The sequence below is a fragment of the Juglans regia genome, chromosome 14, assembly GCF_001411555.2.
Source record: "Juglans regia cultivar Chandler chromosome 14, Walnut 2.0, whole genome shotgun sequence".
In the NCBI taxonomy this organism is placed as follows: Eukaryota; Viridiplantae; Streptophyta; class Magnoliopsida; order Fagales; family Juglandaceae; genus Juglans; species Juglans regia.
This window is the reverse complement of record NC_049914.1, coordinates 9,884,452-9,901,430: the sequence shown is the minus strand read 5'-3', so window position 1 is coordinate 9,901,430 and position 16,979 is coordinate 9,884,452. Positions and strand designations below refer to the sequence as shown.

Sequence of the window (16,979 nt, the reverse complement as noted above, 5' to 3'; positions counted from 1 at the left end):
TTAAAAAAATTGTTTTGTTTTGCTAATTACACCCTCCTTACGTCGTTTTGGTCCCAAGCTCAGTTTTCCTCTCATTATGAACGCTGTGAATCTATGAAACTATTGCCCAGTTTCCTCGAGAAGGGATCAGCCTATGCTCATGTTGTTGATGAAATTCCTTTAGGAGGACCAGCTTGGGTTTGGGTAAATCGAAGAACAAAGAAATTAAGTTTGTAATTGAACTTTTTATCTAACCGATTGATTTTACATTACTAATGCAGGGGTGACCAAGGGTTTTGCAGCATAGTGTAGGAACAGGCAAATTGTTTTGGATGAAATAAGAGAACTCGAAACTTCTACAAAGCAAATGCTGGCATCCTATAGGCATTGTTGCTGTAGTGGTCGATGTGAGACTCAGATCCTCCTAGAGGAATTCCGTCAACGACATAAGCATAGGTAGATCCCTTCTCGAGGAAACTGGGCAATAGTTTCATAGATTCATTGTTCATAATACCATAGTTTCAAAATATTCAAGTTTATGTCAGGTTATCACCCAGATTTTTTTCGAGCTTATCCAGGCAGATAATTGTTCGATTTTTAAAACTTGGATATGGATCTGGTTATGATCGGGTCTCTGGATCCGTATCTGGTTCTACACCCCTATGAATCAATTGTGTAGAGCGGTGGCCAAAGGGGTGAGATTCGATAATATCTGATAGATGATGAAATTGCTATTCATTTCTTTTTCTCATTATAGGTCTCCTGTCTCGATGATAGTCTGTTGATCATATTGATTTCCTCTATATGGTTGCCAGTTAAGTTTGGTCTTCGGTAAGTGTATAAAAGTATGTTTGGATATTTAGAATATCTCAGAATATCTGTGAATAGTAGTAAAATGATTTGTAAATAACAATGGAATAGTTTGAGTTAAGACGTTTTATTGAGTTTTGGGAAATGAAAGAAAAAGTTAAATAAAACTATTATAAAGTTAAAAAATGTTTGAATATAATTTTTTAATATAATTTTTATTTTAAAATTTGAAAATGTTGTATTATTTTTTGTCTTTTGTTTGGAAGTTTGAAAATGTTGTAATGATTATATGAAAATGTTGAACATTTAAAATTGAAAATATTTTATATTTGAGTGATATTTGAAAAAGAAATATATGAGAATGCTCAAAAATATTTGAGAACATTTGTATTCCCGAACGGCCCCTAAGTCTCTTTGTTTTGTTTTTTATTTTCAAGTGGCAAGGCCTACAAGCATGAAGCAACTATGGAGATGACTATGCATGATGCAACCCTCTCTCATTGGCGAAGAAATGACATGTGGGAATAGGTCAAGTAGTCTTATGTTTCTATTGCCTAGAAATGTCTGATCCACTCGGAAACTTACGAAATCAGTACGGTTGAGTTCATTTGCAGCACTGATTAAGCTTCCATAATCCATGCCTAAAAGATAAAGTGACCAAGGTACAAAATGCTCGATGCTTGGTCTAGGTAATTGGACAAATTGGAGATTTGATAATGATAATGCTATATATTACTCGAGAAACAAAAAATGTCCCGAATGGAACTTTTTTTTTTTTTTTTTACCGAATGATTAAAAAAATATTTTATAATGATGTTGTGAATTTTTTTATTTTATTTTTAAATATTTATGATGATTAAAAAAATACATGAATAAAAAAGAAAAAAATTTACTCTATTCGGGACAATTTTTGGGTCCCGAATTCGGGACTCATAGCAGGACTCATATTACTCCTACCTCTACCTATATTGAAACTATCGAATCGTTGATGTGACAGCTCATCAAATTCTAGATCAACTCAGAGTAAAAAGTAGAATTTTTTTTAATCTACTATGCCTCATCAATTTGTTCACTCATTTTAACCGTTTATATATTTATTTTTTAAAATTTTTTTAATGATTAAAAAATGACTATTAGTGTATATATATATATTTTTAATTTTTTAAAAATATTTAAACATGTTTAAAAAATGTTTGAAATAAAAAGTTAAAAAACAAACACAATTTGCATTAGGCAGCATAGTGAACGGTCACATGCAGAGGGCAGAGTGAACAGTCACATGCAGAGGGCAGAGTAGCACCGCTTTTTGATAAATATATACTATGAACAACTTAGAATGCATGCTTTTTTATTAGTAAAGAAGAATTTTATTAATGAGAGAAGTAGGCATAGTGTAAGTACACATGACATATACAACATAAAAAATGTATGTTACGGCCTCAAAGTGCATAATGAGCACAACAATAAACCTCAAAACCTTTTCTTTCAATCTCTCGTTCTCTCATCATTCATTCCCATTCAAGACTACATAAATAAATTAAACAAATGTGGACTCGTAGGATCCTTGTGTATATGAGAATTGATGCTGCGGATCCAGAGAGATGCGTGTGCATGCATGCGATACTCTCTCTAGGTTTATATGTAAAATCACTTGTGCATTAGCCTTTCTCAGTTTCCAACATGCAGCTTTATGCTTTAAAATTAAAGCTGCCTATTACCTAAATGTTAGACAGTCTTGAATTCCAGACCTCATAGCTAGGAAGCTTAAAACTGACCCTCATCATGGATTCGGCTTCACAGGACTAGAAGCTCCATTTTCCGAAGCTTCTGAAGGTGGTTTCAAGAAGCCTTTTGCATAAAGGGCACCGAAGACTGTAACCTGATCAATATATCCAATGTAGTGTGGTTGGACTCCAAAAGAAATTTGAAAAAACAAATGACCAGGATAGGATTCAACTTGATGCTTACAGCTCCGATCCGCTGTTCCCAGCTAAGGGGATGGGAAAACCACGCACATGACAGCATGATGCTCACCAACTTCATCAACAACGAGAGAGATTGAGAAGATACCATCACCAGAAACATAGTTGTGAGACACAAACGATAGAAGATGAACCATTGCTATGGAGATTTATACTTTACCTGTCTTGTCGTCATTATGGTGGCAAATGTAAGGGACCCAAAATTTCGGATTGTGTAAGAAATGAAAAATTGACTTATTGTTGCGACCTGTAACAAAAATCATCATAAAAACAGAATATGAAACAAATGGTAATAAATTCTCATAAATACTGATAAAACGCTGTTTAAAAAGGGAATAAACAAAACAAGAAGATTAAGGTCACTTACAGTGGAAAGCAATAAAATGTCCAAGAAACAATCATTATGGCGAGAAACAAAATCTATTGCTGGAAGTAGATGTCCTTGTAATATAAAACCTAAATCAAAACGATGAACATCAAAACAGATCAATCACCAACCGCTAAAGTGCAACAAAGAAAAAAATATAATCTAAAAGTAGTACAATATGCTTGTACACATACTTGCTTTTGTCTGTTCTAAAATTTATTACTTACAGAAAATTGAAATACAACTACATTACTTGATCAAATGGAAATTGAAAAAGGGAAGGGCAGTCATCCTGCCCCAGTTACATATGAGAATACTTCCATTTATGACTTACCGTATAGCATAAGTTTAGGTTGCATCTGGATGAGGCTATAACTCTACACAAGATGTGTTGTACACAAAATTCGAGCTGTGTTTGGTAAGTGAAGTAATCTTAGACTACTACACTACTACTCAATACTATTAACAAATAGCTTATTACTATTCACAAACTATTCACTACTTTTTTTATGACAAGGAACCCTCTGAAACTGTGGAAATGCATCATGTCTTTTATTCAGTTAAACCCCGGATCCGTGCAATGTGTACCAATCACATGAATCAGGTAAATGATCAGTTTTCACCAATGGGATGTGGCCCCTTGAAATTGTTTACACCCAAGGTTCAAACTTTAGACCTAGAAGGAGCATACCACCAAGACCAATGCTCTTATTACTTGAGCCAACTTCAGCCTACTTCCATTATAACACATTCTTGAGCAACAACTCAATTTTTCTTCCATGCCTACGCTTATGACAGAGGCCTAGAATTCTAGAAATCTATTGACATCAAAGAAAAAGATGCCTGATAAGTAGAGATAGTGTCCTTCGCAAAAGTAGTCTGATAAATCGCACCATATTTTCCAAGCCCTTATATGACACAAATTTTCTGTCACACAGATAAAAAAAAATATATATCCAGAGTTTAGCTTAGATGTCCCACCATGCAACATGCATTAGTGCTTAATGTTGTTTCCACGACAAAATATGTCGCAGTGATTGACATGGCTAAACTTCAAATAGAAGTACCATCTCACAGACTTCCAATTATCAATTCGGAATGATAACAATTTAGTTGGGATAAAAGCCTTAGAAGGGTTAAGTTGAATTCACTAAACTACATCCAATATTGAGAGAAAGCTCAACTGGCATAAAATCTTTGATCTTTATTATATGAAAAGAAAAATCATATCTCAAGACTTGAACCAAGCTAACACTAATCAATTACTGAAGGTAACTTTCATAGTGAAATAACAAAATCTTGAGCACATCAAGCATATGCCATGATAATACAACATTCTTAATGCACTCAAACAGAGTAAAGAAAAAAACTTTGTACACATCTATAATGCTTCTTCATGCAGCCCATCTCCCATATATATCCTCAACCAAAATGTAACCGGAGTGTTTAGGAAGTCACAAAATTGACATAACGCAAAAAACCTACCTGTCAAGCTAAGAATGCAAGAACACAATGTTGTGTAGAATATTTGGTTGTGTATCTCCATATCATAGCCTTTAAAAAGTTTGTCTTGGAATGTGCTTGTGAATCCATCAAACCTGTAACCACATAGATGAACATCTGAATTCACAGGAAATGAATAAACACCTCTCAATTATCATTTAGAAGGTAAATTCTAAAGTGCACTGCAACACATTCAGAAAATGGAAATGCCAAATGTTACAACCAAGCTGATGTGAGGATGACAAGCAATGAAGCATCAAGGGAGTAGTATATATTGCCATAATGGACTAGATGTTTATTTGTATGTATGCAATTTAGTTTAATAGGCAGAATTGTTAGAAAAAAACCATTTATACAACTCCATGTGTGAGAGTCAAGCATCAAGGCATAAGAATTTTAACAAAATAACAATAATTTTCATGATTTTTTGTTACTTAATAAAAAAAATAATGGAGCAGAAATATTTACAACTTTTACGTTATAATATTGATAAAAAAATATATAATTAATAGCTAATACAAAGAAATTTTCAATTATAGAGATCAGTTATCCTAATAATGAGATGATATGAGTTTCACATATGATACCCGAGATAACCAATCAATAAGGAGACACCCCAAACGGTGTTTTCCCTTCCTCTACTGTATGGACTGATATCAGATGCTGCCTGCAGAAGCAAACACAAGAATTAGTTCGGATCATATTCAAGTTAAAAGACAAGTTAGTCAGGTTCTTGTGTGTCCTCAACAGAGTCCACATGAATTAACACCGGCATTAATTTATAAAGCAGACATGTGAGAACAAAATTCACTGTAGTAGTGACTTTAAATCTACTACTCCGTGTGCTGTCAAATGACCTAATCAAGTGTGCATACTCGAATGACAATGTGGTCATACCATCATAGTTGGGGTTATTTTGATAATAAATTCCATAACTAAAAGATATGCCATCCACTTATTTTTATTAAAGAAATAAATAAATGAATTGAAGATAACATTTTCAACACAACAAAAACCATTTTAAATGCTGAAACGTATGAAAACAATCCACAAGGGTGACTAAAACATCAAAGAAACTAACCTAGGGTAGCTTGCTATTTCTTCCATTGTCACACTCAGTTCTCGTGGGAACTTCATGTGAAAGGAAATTAAACCAAGTTACAGTAGTACATAAAATATAGTTGCATGTTGATTTGAACACAAGAAACACAAACATCAACTTGTGCACAAAAAACCTTAGGTCAAGTGGCGAAAGGTGGGCTAGGTCTTATGTTCATTTACTTATACAAAAAAAACAATTGAAAAAAGGGGAAAAAAAAGAGGGCAAAAGAGTCATGAATCAGGCAAATAATTCAAGAATAGTGCCACTGTTATTACCGGATATAGAATAAATATTGAACAGCCCAGCGTCACTAGAAAAGCCAACAAATAGTCATGTCCTCTGTATATCTTCTGCATAATTATGGTGCCCCAAACCTGTGTGATACACAATTCATAATGAGAAGCATAACATGCAGAAGATTAAAGGTTCTCCATATAAAAAAACAGGAAAAATGATGCAAGTCATCAATTGACTGAATGAACTTCATGAGGGGAAAAAGTTCAAGGTAAAAACAAAGAGAAGTTTAAGCGAAGCCATCACTTCAACTAATCTTCAGGAATGTCTCAATCAACTTCCCATTAATAGAGATGGAAAAGCTAGTCACCAAGATACATTCCATGATCCACTGCCCTCTTTTAGAAGTTATAATTTAACCGTCCCTGGCCATCATACTCTTCATTTTTCTAATAAGTTTAAATTGTGAACATATAAAACTTAAGATCAATTGAAGTAAATATTGATCAAACACCCCGCACGCGCGCGCGTGTGTGCTCCTCTCAATCTCCAAATGTTTCTCTTGAATTGTCTACTTAAGATTGATGGTTTACATGGCTATCCAAATTTCATATTTAATTTCGTTCATTCAGACTAGAGCCACACATCCTATAATTTAACAACCTTTAATGACAGATTGGTGTAGCAAGACTAAAATCTGCCAATAACTGTAGGGCCTGTTTGGGGTTGCGATAGTAGTCTTAAAAAGTGCTTAAATAGCTTTAAAAGCTCTTTAATGGAAAAAATTAGGTTGTTTGGGTGTTACATATTAAAGCACTTTTAATCTCAAATAAGTTAAAAAGTACATTTGAGGAAAAATATCATTTTGATGTTTTTTCTCAAACATGATTTTCCGGATACTGTGGAACGTAATTCGAATTTTAAAAAGACTGTCAATGGACAAAAATGCCCATACAACTTTAAGATAATTACAACTTTCAAACTTTCAAGAATATGGTCATAATCTTTAAAAATTTAAATAATCGTCATTTCTTCCTCAGAAATCACTTTTTTAATATGTTTCCAAACAAACGTAACATATTTAAAAGTGTTTTAAACATATGGTTCCCAAACAATAAATAAATTTTTAATAGTAGAACTTATTACTATAAGCCCTAAAGTTATAAGTTATATTTCCCACCGCAATCCCAAACATGCACGTAGTTTTGAATGAGAGAATTCTATCTACCTAAAGGCAGGGGATGAGACCAAGTCATAATTCACCCTCACAGACTGGAGCTAAAAACAATCATTTTCTCATAAGTTTCTGCCTCATAAGATCCATCTTGATAGTAATGAATGTGCGTGGAACCACCAAGTACCCCTCTCCCATCCCCATGGAAAAAAGGAGAAAGAAGCAATCAACATGAAAGAAAATGACATTATGAGATAAGAAAAGCAAGAATGCATTGACTCTCCAGTAAATGCATCACTCATAAGCACTTATTGAGAGAGAGAGAGAGAGAGAGAGAGAGAGAGAGTCCATAAACTGTGTTTCAACAATTTGCTTAGCAATTTTCAGAAGCAAACTGCAATAACTAGAGTTAATAAGTTCAGAAATGATATGAAATTTACAAATTATATACAACAGTTTCAACAAGAATTTAATTTTAACTGCTACGTTGGAAATCTAAAGAAGATAAAGAGTGGGTGGTTGACAAAAATCTGTAATCAATTCCCCAATTTAAAGACTCACAAGGGATAATAAAACAGAAGAACAGCTGTTCTCCTTCCCACTCATATAGAAATAGCACTAGAAGAAAGCAAAATGTGACGCACCCAAAACAAGCAGTTCTTCCATTATAGAGATAGGAATACATTATACAAAAAATGAAAAGATTGTACAAAGAAATTAATGAATACTGTCACTACAGAATAAATAAATGCACAATTAACTTACCATAACAGGTATCATTTTCGCACATTTAGCAAGTGTCTGGACAGGAAAGCTGACATATTTGAGGGCCTGTAACAAGCCTTTGTCAATAAAGTGTGTAAAATCAATCAAGTAGCAATAGAAATTACTTATTCAGAAAAGTAGCAAAAAGGAAACATAGAAAACAAGCAGATTAGTTTTGCCTATGGAGTGAGTAATAATGCATAGAAATGTGAAAATCTAGACAGCTTACCTCGTACTGACATGTTGTGGTTAGTATGTTTGATATTGACACAAGGCAGTACTTGTAAACTGGAGCCACTGGGTCCAAGGCTTGTTTACTTGCCTAGAACAAAAAGGGAAAAAAAAATCATAAATGAAAATAATAATTATAATCCAAGAAGTTGCTGAATCAACCAAAGCCACTCTCACAGCACAGCACAGCACATTAGATAGGTTGCAGTTTAAACACAGTTGAAAAATCCATTTGGGTGATCATCAGTTTTACTCTCTAGGAATCAACGTCTACTGACCCTGTAAGCCTAAAAAAATATCACAGTAACAGCTACTCACCAGCAAAGCACCTGCAGATACAGCAGATGTTGTGATGCGGTTGCAGAAAACAAGAAACAGCGAGTATTTAAAATATTCTTTGTTCACCCCATATGGTACTCTCATGATCTTTTCCTGCATGAAACCAACATTTCTGAGTTACTTCGAATAGCATGATTGACCACTTGTAGACTATAACTAATTACTGTGTCATATATATGTATGTACATATAGGATTGGTGGGTTACATATGCACTCAATGATATTGACCCACAGCCTCACCCTGCACCTCATTCCTTTTCTTTTTTTTCGGCGGGGGGGGGGAGCATTTTACAGAACTCATGTTTACAAAACAGACAATGACCAGTGCACATTCTGCTTCTTCTTAATAAACTGATTTAGTCATTTAGAAAACGGGAAAACAAAAATGCATCAGCTCTCACGGTACAAAATGTGGCCCCACCAGTGACAATGACTTGGCATTAAGCAAGCATTCAAATCCTGACCAAGTAAGGATTGTTTATTTATCAATTTATCAATTCATTTTGTGTACGAGAGAGTCAAATGGTTCAATCTTTCTTGCAGATCAGAACAAATTTCATTTTAACTTTTCTGTTGTTACTTATCGAAAAAAGATTTATGACCCAGAAAACTGGGAAAAAATTGTCAGTATAATTTCAACCATGGCCACTAAAATTTCAAGGAAATAGTTTGCTCACACCCAAGTAGCCAACGGTGGCTCACATTTAAGATTCTAGAAACCCCTCACTCCAAATTTTGAAACTGATCACCTAAATCTTCTATCATGCCATGCACCAGTAATGGAAGTCCTACAGACATCGTCAGCGAATTATATGACTCAATTTCATCGGCTTAACATAAATGGAGCATATATGACTCAATTTCATCTATTTGCAATGTAGTCCAAATCAAGATTAACCAGAAAAATCAGTATTTCAATTAGTTAATAGTTGAAATCGAAATTTAATTGAACGCAAAATGCACGTATGATTGGGAGACAACACTAATCACGTAACATACCTAGAAACAAGACAAAAGTCATAATCTACAGAGGATATTAAATATAAACAAAAAAATTAGAAGTTTTGAAAATGATGTTGAAACCTGTAAGACACCGTAGGTAACAAGGGTGGTCATGATTCCGACCACGGAAAAAACCATTTTCCATAAATTGCTCTCTTTCCAAGTGACACCTGCAGCTGCTGTTGGTTTCGCCATAGCCGCCCCAAAGGCCCTCTTTCCTATGCCTGTCTCCCTCTCTCGAGTGCGCTTGCAGTTCAATATCTTTGATCCTCTATCCTTGGCCCGCTACATTAGCTGGTCGTTCTCTCCGGCAATTCGCGTCACCGATACTCGGTACATCTCCTTCTCTATGTTTCTTAAACGACGCCCGTATTAGTGTAGCTTTGGTGAAATTATAGTCTCTCTGAATGCCTCTTAACGACCAATTAATGTTGGAAGTTGGAACCGATGAGGAAGCAGTGACAGACTGGTTATTGAGATCAGTGATCACCGACTGAGCGAGCGTTTCGTTCCCTCCGGCGACTCCCTCCTACCCCAAAAAGAATAAAGATGATGTTTTTATTTTATTTTGAGTAACGTTAGGCTGTCAGCAGTGATCACTGGGCCAGCTTCGACCACTCCGACTCCGTTTGATCTCCGATGTCGTTTCGACTCCAACGAAGTCAGAGTTTTCAGAATTCAGAATCGAGTTTGGAGCCACAAGCACTCCGAAGTCTTGAGACATTTTAAAAAAAATTGGCCTAACTAAACGACGTTGTGTTGTTTCGTTTAAAGTGAAATAATGTCGTTTTATTTACAAGGGGATTCAAAACACATGACTCCTTTCTAACTAAACGACGTTGTTCCGTTTAAAGTGAAATAATGTCGTTTTATTTACAAGGAGTCCAAAACACATGGCTCCCTTCATTTCTTTCTCACTTCTCCCCCTCATTTTTGCACAGGAACTCTCTCTCATTTCCAGTTCTCCTTCTTCAACATCTTCTCTCTCTGTCTCTCTTCGAACATGTATTTTGAGGATCTCTTGGAGCTTTTTGACCACTTGCAATAGAATTGTACTGACAATATGTGTTTGTTGAATACTATGACTATGAAGATGAAATACAAATATAATAAATATTGGAGGATGTTAAAAAAATAAATAGATTATTATTTGTAGTTACGATAATTAACCCTTGATATAAGTTGACGATTTCAGAATTTTGGATTATGGACATCATCGGTGATAAGGATGCTGATCAGTTTATTAGCGAGCTTAAATGTGATATTGATGATTTATATAGTCATTACAATAGCAGTAGTAAGTCTTCAACTGAAGGTGATAGCTCCTTACGCCCGACCTGCTTGACATCTTTCTTAGATGACACACTTGCACAGAGTTCAAATTTATTACGGCTACGACGGTATCATCAAAACCATTTATCGAGGAATATTATACAGTGTAAATCTGAGTTTGAGTATTACTTTATGGAAGATGTCGAGACACCTAATAAAACATTCCAGATACTAAATTGGTGGAAGGTGAATTCTGAAAAGTTTCTAGACCTTTCTCGAATAGCCAGGAATGTACTAATTATTCCTATCACTACGATTGCCTTTGAGTCGGCGTTTAGTACCGGATGTCGTGTCTTGGATGCCTATCGGAGTTCATTGTTTCTAACCACCATCCAGACCCTCGTTTGTACACAGAACTGGTTAAGTTCAATGCCCATTAGAGTAGATATTATTGATGCCAAGAGTTATAAGCTTGAATCGGATAACTTTATGGTTTTAAATGTTTATTTACATAATTTTAATATTTTCATTATTTAATTTATAATTTATATGATTTTATAGATCTAGTTGTGAACCCCAGATTGTGGATGACTGAGATGAACGCACTGTGGGACAGAGAATCCCCTGGCCCCATTATTGGTGAGAAACTCAATACCATGATTACCATCATGCAAAACTCGTTAGAGTTAGAGGTGGAGGTGAGTTCATAATGTGTCTTATTTTATGTCATGTATATCTTGGTTGATGGTTTCGAAGTCTATAGTTAAATGACTAAAGAAAAGATAGTGCATCTAATCAGTAAAACTTCAATCAGGAAATCACTATTGAGTATCAAGTTGACGAGTCATCGACTCAAAAATGCATGGATTGTCAGGATTGATGTGGGGGACTGTGTCTATTTGAATCAAATCTATGACATTATTTATATTTTGGTGTTGTAAATTTAAATTTATTGCGAATTTGTAGTTTTAAATTTAAATTTATCGTTTGCACACATTAAATGACATATTTTTGTATTGTATACGGTTTAGTCATTGTATTTAAATTTTATTTTTTACAGTATTTTAGATTTTTTAATTATTTTTTTGCATTATTTTGTACTTTTTTTAATATTTTTAAACATGGATGGGCCAATCTGAATTTTAGATTGGGCCTTGGATATTGGGTCGTGGGCCAGACTCAATCTGAGCAGGGCAAGCCCACATGCACTCTGATCGGAGCTCCGAACTTTGATCGGGGTCGAACTCTAACTTTGATCGGAATCGGAGATGATTTTTACCTTTGACCCCAGTCGGAGTCGGAGGTCAGAGATGGACATTCCGACTTTGTCGGAGTCAGAGCCCACCCCTAGTTGGCAACATGGTGGCTAAATCAAATGTTGTCCATTTGAAAGAACTTGAGCAATTGTGATATGCAATGCTTCAAATAATTACATCATTTCCACACTTGAGAATCTCCATTTACAGTAACCATTTGAGGGCACAGACAATGTTACTTTTGTAAATGGTTCCCACATGTCCATTGCAAATATTGGTTCTACTACGTTTCTCTCTAATGGCTCTTCTTTGCATTTAAAACACATCTTACATTGTACTAGTGCATTTGTCAATCTCCTTTCAATTCAGTAATTTTGTAATGACAGTAACTGTCACTTTATCCTAACTGCTAATTTCTTTATGGTGAAGGACAATCACACTCAGAAGATACTCTTGCAAGGAAAAAGTAAGGATGGACTCTACCCAATGCACTTGAACTCGTTGCTCATGAATAAAGCAAAAACTCCTACAACTTTCCTTGGCATTAAGACATCATTCCCCATCTGGCACAGTCAACTAGGACATCCAGCTCCTGATATTTTCAAACATGTCATTAACAATTTTAATTTACCAGTCTCCAAGTCAATATCATCTGTTGTATGTGTACCCTGTCAACTGGCAAAGAATAAGAAGCTCCCATTTTCTGCTTCTACTCAACAAAGCATTCATGCACTTGAATTGTTACATTCTAATGTGTGATCCTCCCTCCTTTCCTTTATTGAAGACTTTCATTATAGTGTGATTTTTGTAGATGATTTTTTCATGTACTCTTGGTTCTTCCCTCTCAAACTCAAATCAGATGTCCTACAATACTTCATCAAATTTAAAAGTCTTGCAGAAAATCTTTTTTCATTTAAGGTTAAAAAACTTCCAATCAGATAGAGGAGAGGAGTTCACTTCCCTTTCCTTCAAGCAATTCCTCAAACAAAACGGCATCCATCATAGACTCTCATGCCCCTACACAGCCCAACAAAATGGTGTAGATAAGCAAAAGCATCGCCACATCATTGAAAGTGGTCTTGCTCTTCTTACCACTTCACACCTCTCCAAAATCTATTGGTCCGATGCTTTTTCTACTACTATTTATCTCATCAATAGGTTGCCAAGCCCCACCCTTCATTTCAACTCTCCATACAAAAAATTATTCTACAAAGATCCTGCCTGCCAATCTCATAAAGTCTTTGGTTATGCGTGTTTTCCTCTTCTTTGACCCAACAACAAACACAAACTAGAATTTAGGACCAAACAATGTATTTTTCTTAGCTATCCTTCCAATTACAATGGTTATAGTTGTCTTGACCCAAGCTCTAATAGGATGTTTCTCTCTTGGCATGTGGTTTTTGATGAGCAGTGTTTTACAACAAAAGGTTATGCCACATCCTACTCTTAGCCTTGCAAAGATCTTCCATCAGGTATTGTCTCTTCCTCCTTATCTTTAAATCATTTTTCCACTCTTCATTTTCCTTACTCATTTTCATTGACAACTACTTCTTACACTCTCCCTCGCCTACCTCTATAGAAGCATCTTTAACATCATGCCCCCTCCTACTGATGTCCCATCTTCATCAATTTCCCCTTCTCCTCAGGCCTCATCTCACTCATCTTAGCAACCCACTCCTCATATTTCTCACCCCATGATCACTAGAGTAAGGGCTGGTAGCTCTCAACCAAAACACTTTCCAGACTACCAGTTATATTACTCCATAAAATACCCCATTAAAGTTTTTCATTCCATTTCTCTACCACCTGAACCAACCTCATTTATTCAAGTTGCAAAATCCTTGGAATGGAAAGTAGCCATGACTATTGAGTTTCAAGCTCTTCAAGCAAACCAAACTTGGATCATGTCCCATCAATCACAATGTAGTTCACTGCAAGTGGGTGTTCAAATTGAAGTAAAAAAGCTTATGGATCTCTTGATAGATGTAAGGACTGCATAGTGGCCAAAGGCTATAAACAACGAGATGGCATTGACTACACCGAGACTTTTAGTCCAATGATAAAACCAACCACCATTCGAATCGTTCTTATTCTTGCAATTCATTATGGTTGGCAAATCAAGAAATTAGATGTTTCAAATGCCTTCTTACATGGCTCTTTGCAAGAGACTGTTTTCATGGAGCAACCACTTGTCTTCAAACATCCACAATTCCCCAACCACATTTGTAAGCTCCAAAAGTCCATCTATGAACTCAAACAAGCCCCATGGGCTTGGTTCAAAAATTGTCCCAAGTGTTGATTGCTCTTGGCTTCTTAGAATCACAACTTGACCATTTTCTTTTTACATTTTCAAGATAATATTCATCTTTACTTGCTTGTCTAATTTGATGATATACTTGTCGCAAGAACTCCTTTTGAACATATATCCTCCTTGATTAAAGTCCTACAACAAGAATTTGCCTTAAAAGATCTTGGTCATTTGGCTTTCTTTCTAGGCATTCAAGCTACTTGGGATCACACTGGTCTTTACTTAACACAATCCAAATATATTTTGGATTTACAGCATCGAGCTCACATGATTGGTGCCAAACCATGTTCCACCCCAGTATCATCTGGCACCAATTATTTTAGCATGAACAAGAACCTCTTACTAATGGCACTAAATATTGACAAATTGCATGGCCCCTCCAATAATGCACTCTGACTAGACCTGACATTGCTTACTCAATCAACCAACTATGTAAATTTCTTCATGCCCCTACCAGCACTCATTGGTCCGCAACTAAATGAGTATTAAGATATCTCAAAGGTACCATCACCCATGGTCTACATCTCTCTTGTGGTACACTCTCTCTTACTGGCTACTGTGATTTAGATTGGGCAGGCTCCATAGATGATAGACGATCAACTAGTGGATTTGGTATTTATCTTGGCCCCTGTCTTACTCATGGATTGCAAAAAAACAAGTTGTTGTCTCTCGAAGAATCACTGAAGTTGGATATAGGTCCCTTACCATAGCCACGAATGCTCTTCAAAGACCTTAAAATCTCTCTTCCCAGTGTGCTTATAATCTAGTGTGACAACTTGGGAGCTCTTGCTTTGGCTTCTAATCCCATCTTCCATGCTCAAACCAAGCATATTGAAGTGGATTATCACTTTATCTGAGAAAAAGTTCTCAACAACAATATTTGTCTTAAACACATCTCCTCCTCAGAGAAGTGTGCTAATATATAGGGGTGTAACGGGTCCAGTTCAGTCCGATTTTAGACATATTTTAGAAACGAACCAGTATACATCTATTTTGAGATTTGAAGAACCAATACCGCACCGGTTACACCCTTAAACCGATACTTCCAATTTTAACAATTTTGGTTTGGTTCGGTCTGATCTTTCTAGTATATTATGTATATAGTATATATAATATGCTATAAATATTATAGTATATAATAATATAGTAATAATATATTGTAGTATATTATAATATATATTATAATTGTATTATAGACTATAGTGATATATTATAATAGATAATATTGTGATATATTATAGTATATTATAATATATAGTGATATTGTATTAGTATAACTATTAATATTATAGACTATAGTGATAATATATAGTTATTTTTATAGGATTTTAAATTTTAATGTTATTTTAATTAGTAATATAGCATATAATACAAGATTATTTTAGATATCAAAATTTTATACAATATAAAAATCATATAAAAAATTAAAAATATATATTTATATGAACCGGTCCGGTCCGATGCAGTAAACCAGAACCATACAGATTTCGATCGGTTTTGAAAAAAATAGAATCGGTACCGGACCGAACTCACCGGTTCGGTTCGGTCCGGTTTACCGGTTTTTTTTCACCGCTACTAATATATTTACAAAACAAGCCACTACTGCTAGGTTCTTTTTTCTGATTAACAAGCTGATCCGACCACTCACCATCAGCTTACAGAGGGTGTTAACCACAATAGTTCAAATAAGCCAAATATCACTACCCGCGAATCTTGTCATCATAAACCAAAAAATCATCATAATATAAATCCCAGTGATTCTGTAGTCAGATATTATAGATATTGTTCAGCATGATTTTATTCTTTCATTCCATATTTAGTTCATTAGTTGATCTGCACAAATTCATTTCATAAGTTGTAATCTCTCATAGACCTCTGTATCCAAACACAAGCATTGCGTAAATGAAAGTCTGACCTTTTTTCTCATCTTATTTTCTTACAGAGTTTATCATTAAAAAAATTAATTTTTTCATATGAATTTCATATTCATCCAAAAATTAAAAAATATGATGTACTTAGAGTACTCTCATTGTATTAACTAAAGTTAAAAAACAGTTTTGATGAATATAAGAGAAATTTAACTTTTGACTATTCCATTCACATAAATCTTCACATTGGAATAACTATTTTTTTATTATATAATAATAAAATAATATAAGATGAATTTTATTTTGATTATTCACATTAAATCTCCATATTAGATTATACATTTATTCATTATATGGTAATGAATAATTAATAATTTAAAAAATATTTAATTTTTTTAATTATTAATTTATTTAATTTTATCATATTTTACTATTCTACTTATTATATATTAATTAATAATCATGTTCTTATTAAATTAATATATTAATTGTGATAAAATATGTGATAGAAAGAAGGGAGAGAGAAATAATTAATAAAATATGTATTTGATGTATGTATAGTAACTTTTAAATTTAGAAAATTTTTTGAAAGTTACTGTAATAAATATAAACTAATTTAATATGAACTTATTTTATTTTTTAATAATTAAATATTTATTAAATTTAACTTTTAGATAATTCAATAAAAATGATCTTATGTAACTATATGACGACAAATATTATTTATCTCAACGAATATGTCAATGCCGCGTATGTACGTAGTTGATGGAGTAGCAGAATCCTGGCA

The 16,979-nt window shown here is 34.4% G+C and overlaps 1 protein-coding gene across 1 annotated transcript; it reads right to left on the bottom strand.

The window, feature by feature from the left end:
- Positions 1 to 2,187: 2,187 nt before the first annotated feature.
- Positions 2,188 to 9,683, bottom strand: LOC108990988 (UDP-galactose/UDP-glucose transporter 5-like). Its single transcript, XM_018965129.2, has 11 exons — positions 9,570 to 9,683; positions 8,466 to 8,579; positions 8,146 to 8,238; positions 7,917 to 7,982; positions 6,019 to 6,117; positions 5,229 to 5,308; positions 4,624 to 4,736; positions 3,139 to 3,227; positions 2,932 to 3,018; positions 2,758 to 2,826; positions 2,188 to 2,668 (listed from the first exon to the last, which is right to left on the bottom strand). The coding sequence occupies exons 1-11, from the start codon at positions 9,681 to 9,683 to the stop codon at positions 2,570 to 2,572; spliced, it is 1,023 nt and encodes a 340-aa protein (XP_018820674.2). The 3' UTR covers positions 2,188 to 2,569.
- Positions 9,684 to 16,979: the final 7,296 nt, after the last annotated feature.

What these genes read in the sequence shown, in the direction of transcription:
- LOC108990988 (XM_018965129.2), bottom strand. Translation starts at nt 9,683, where the DNA reads ATGGCGAAACCAACAGCAGCTGCAGGTGTCACTTGGAAAGAGAGCAAT. An exon ending in CCACAACATGTCAGTACGAG is followed by an intron (nt 7,983 to 8,145) that starts GTAAGCTGTCTA and finishes GGCTTGTTACAG; the next exon opens with GCCCTCAAATATGTCAGCTT. An exon ending in CAATATTTATTCTATATCCG is followed by an intron (nt 5,309 to 6,018) that starts GTAATAACAGTG and finishes TTGCTTCTGCAG; the next exon opens with GCAGCATCTGATATCAGTCC.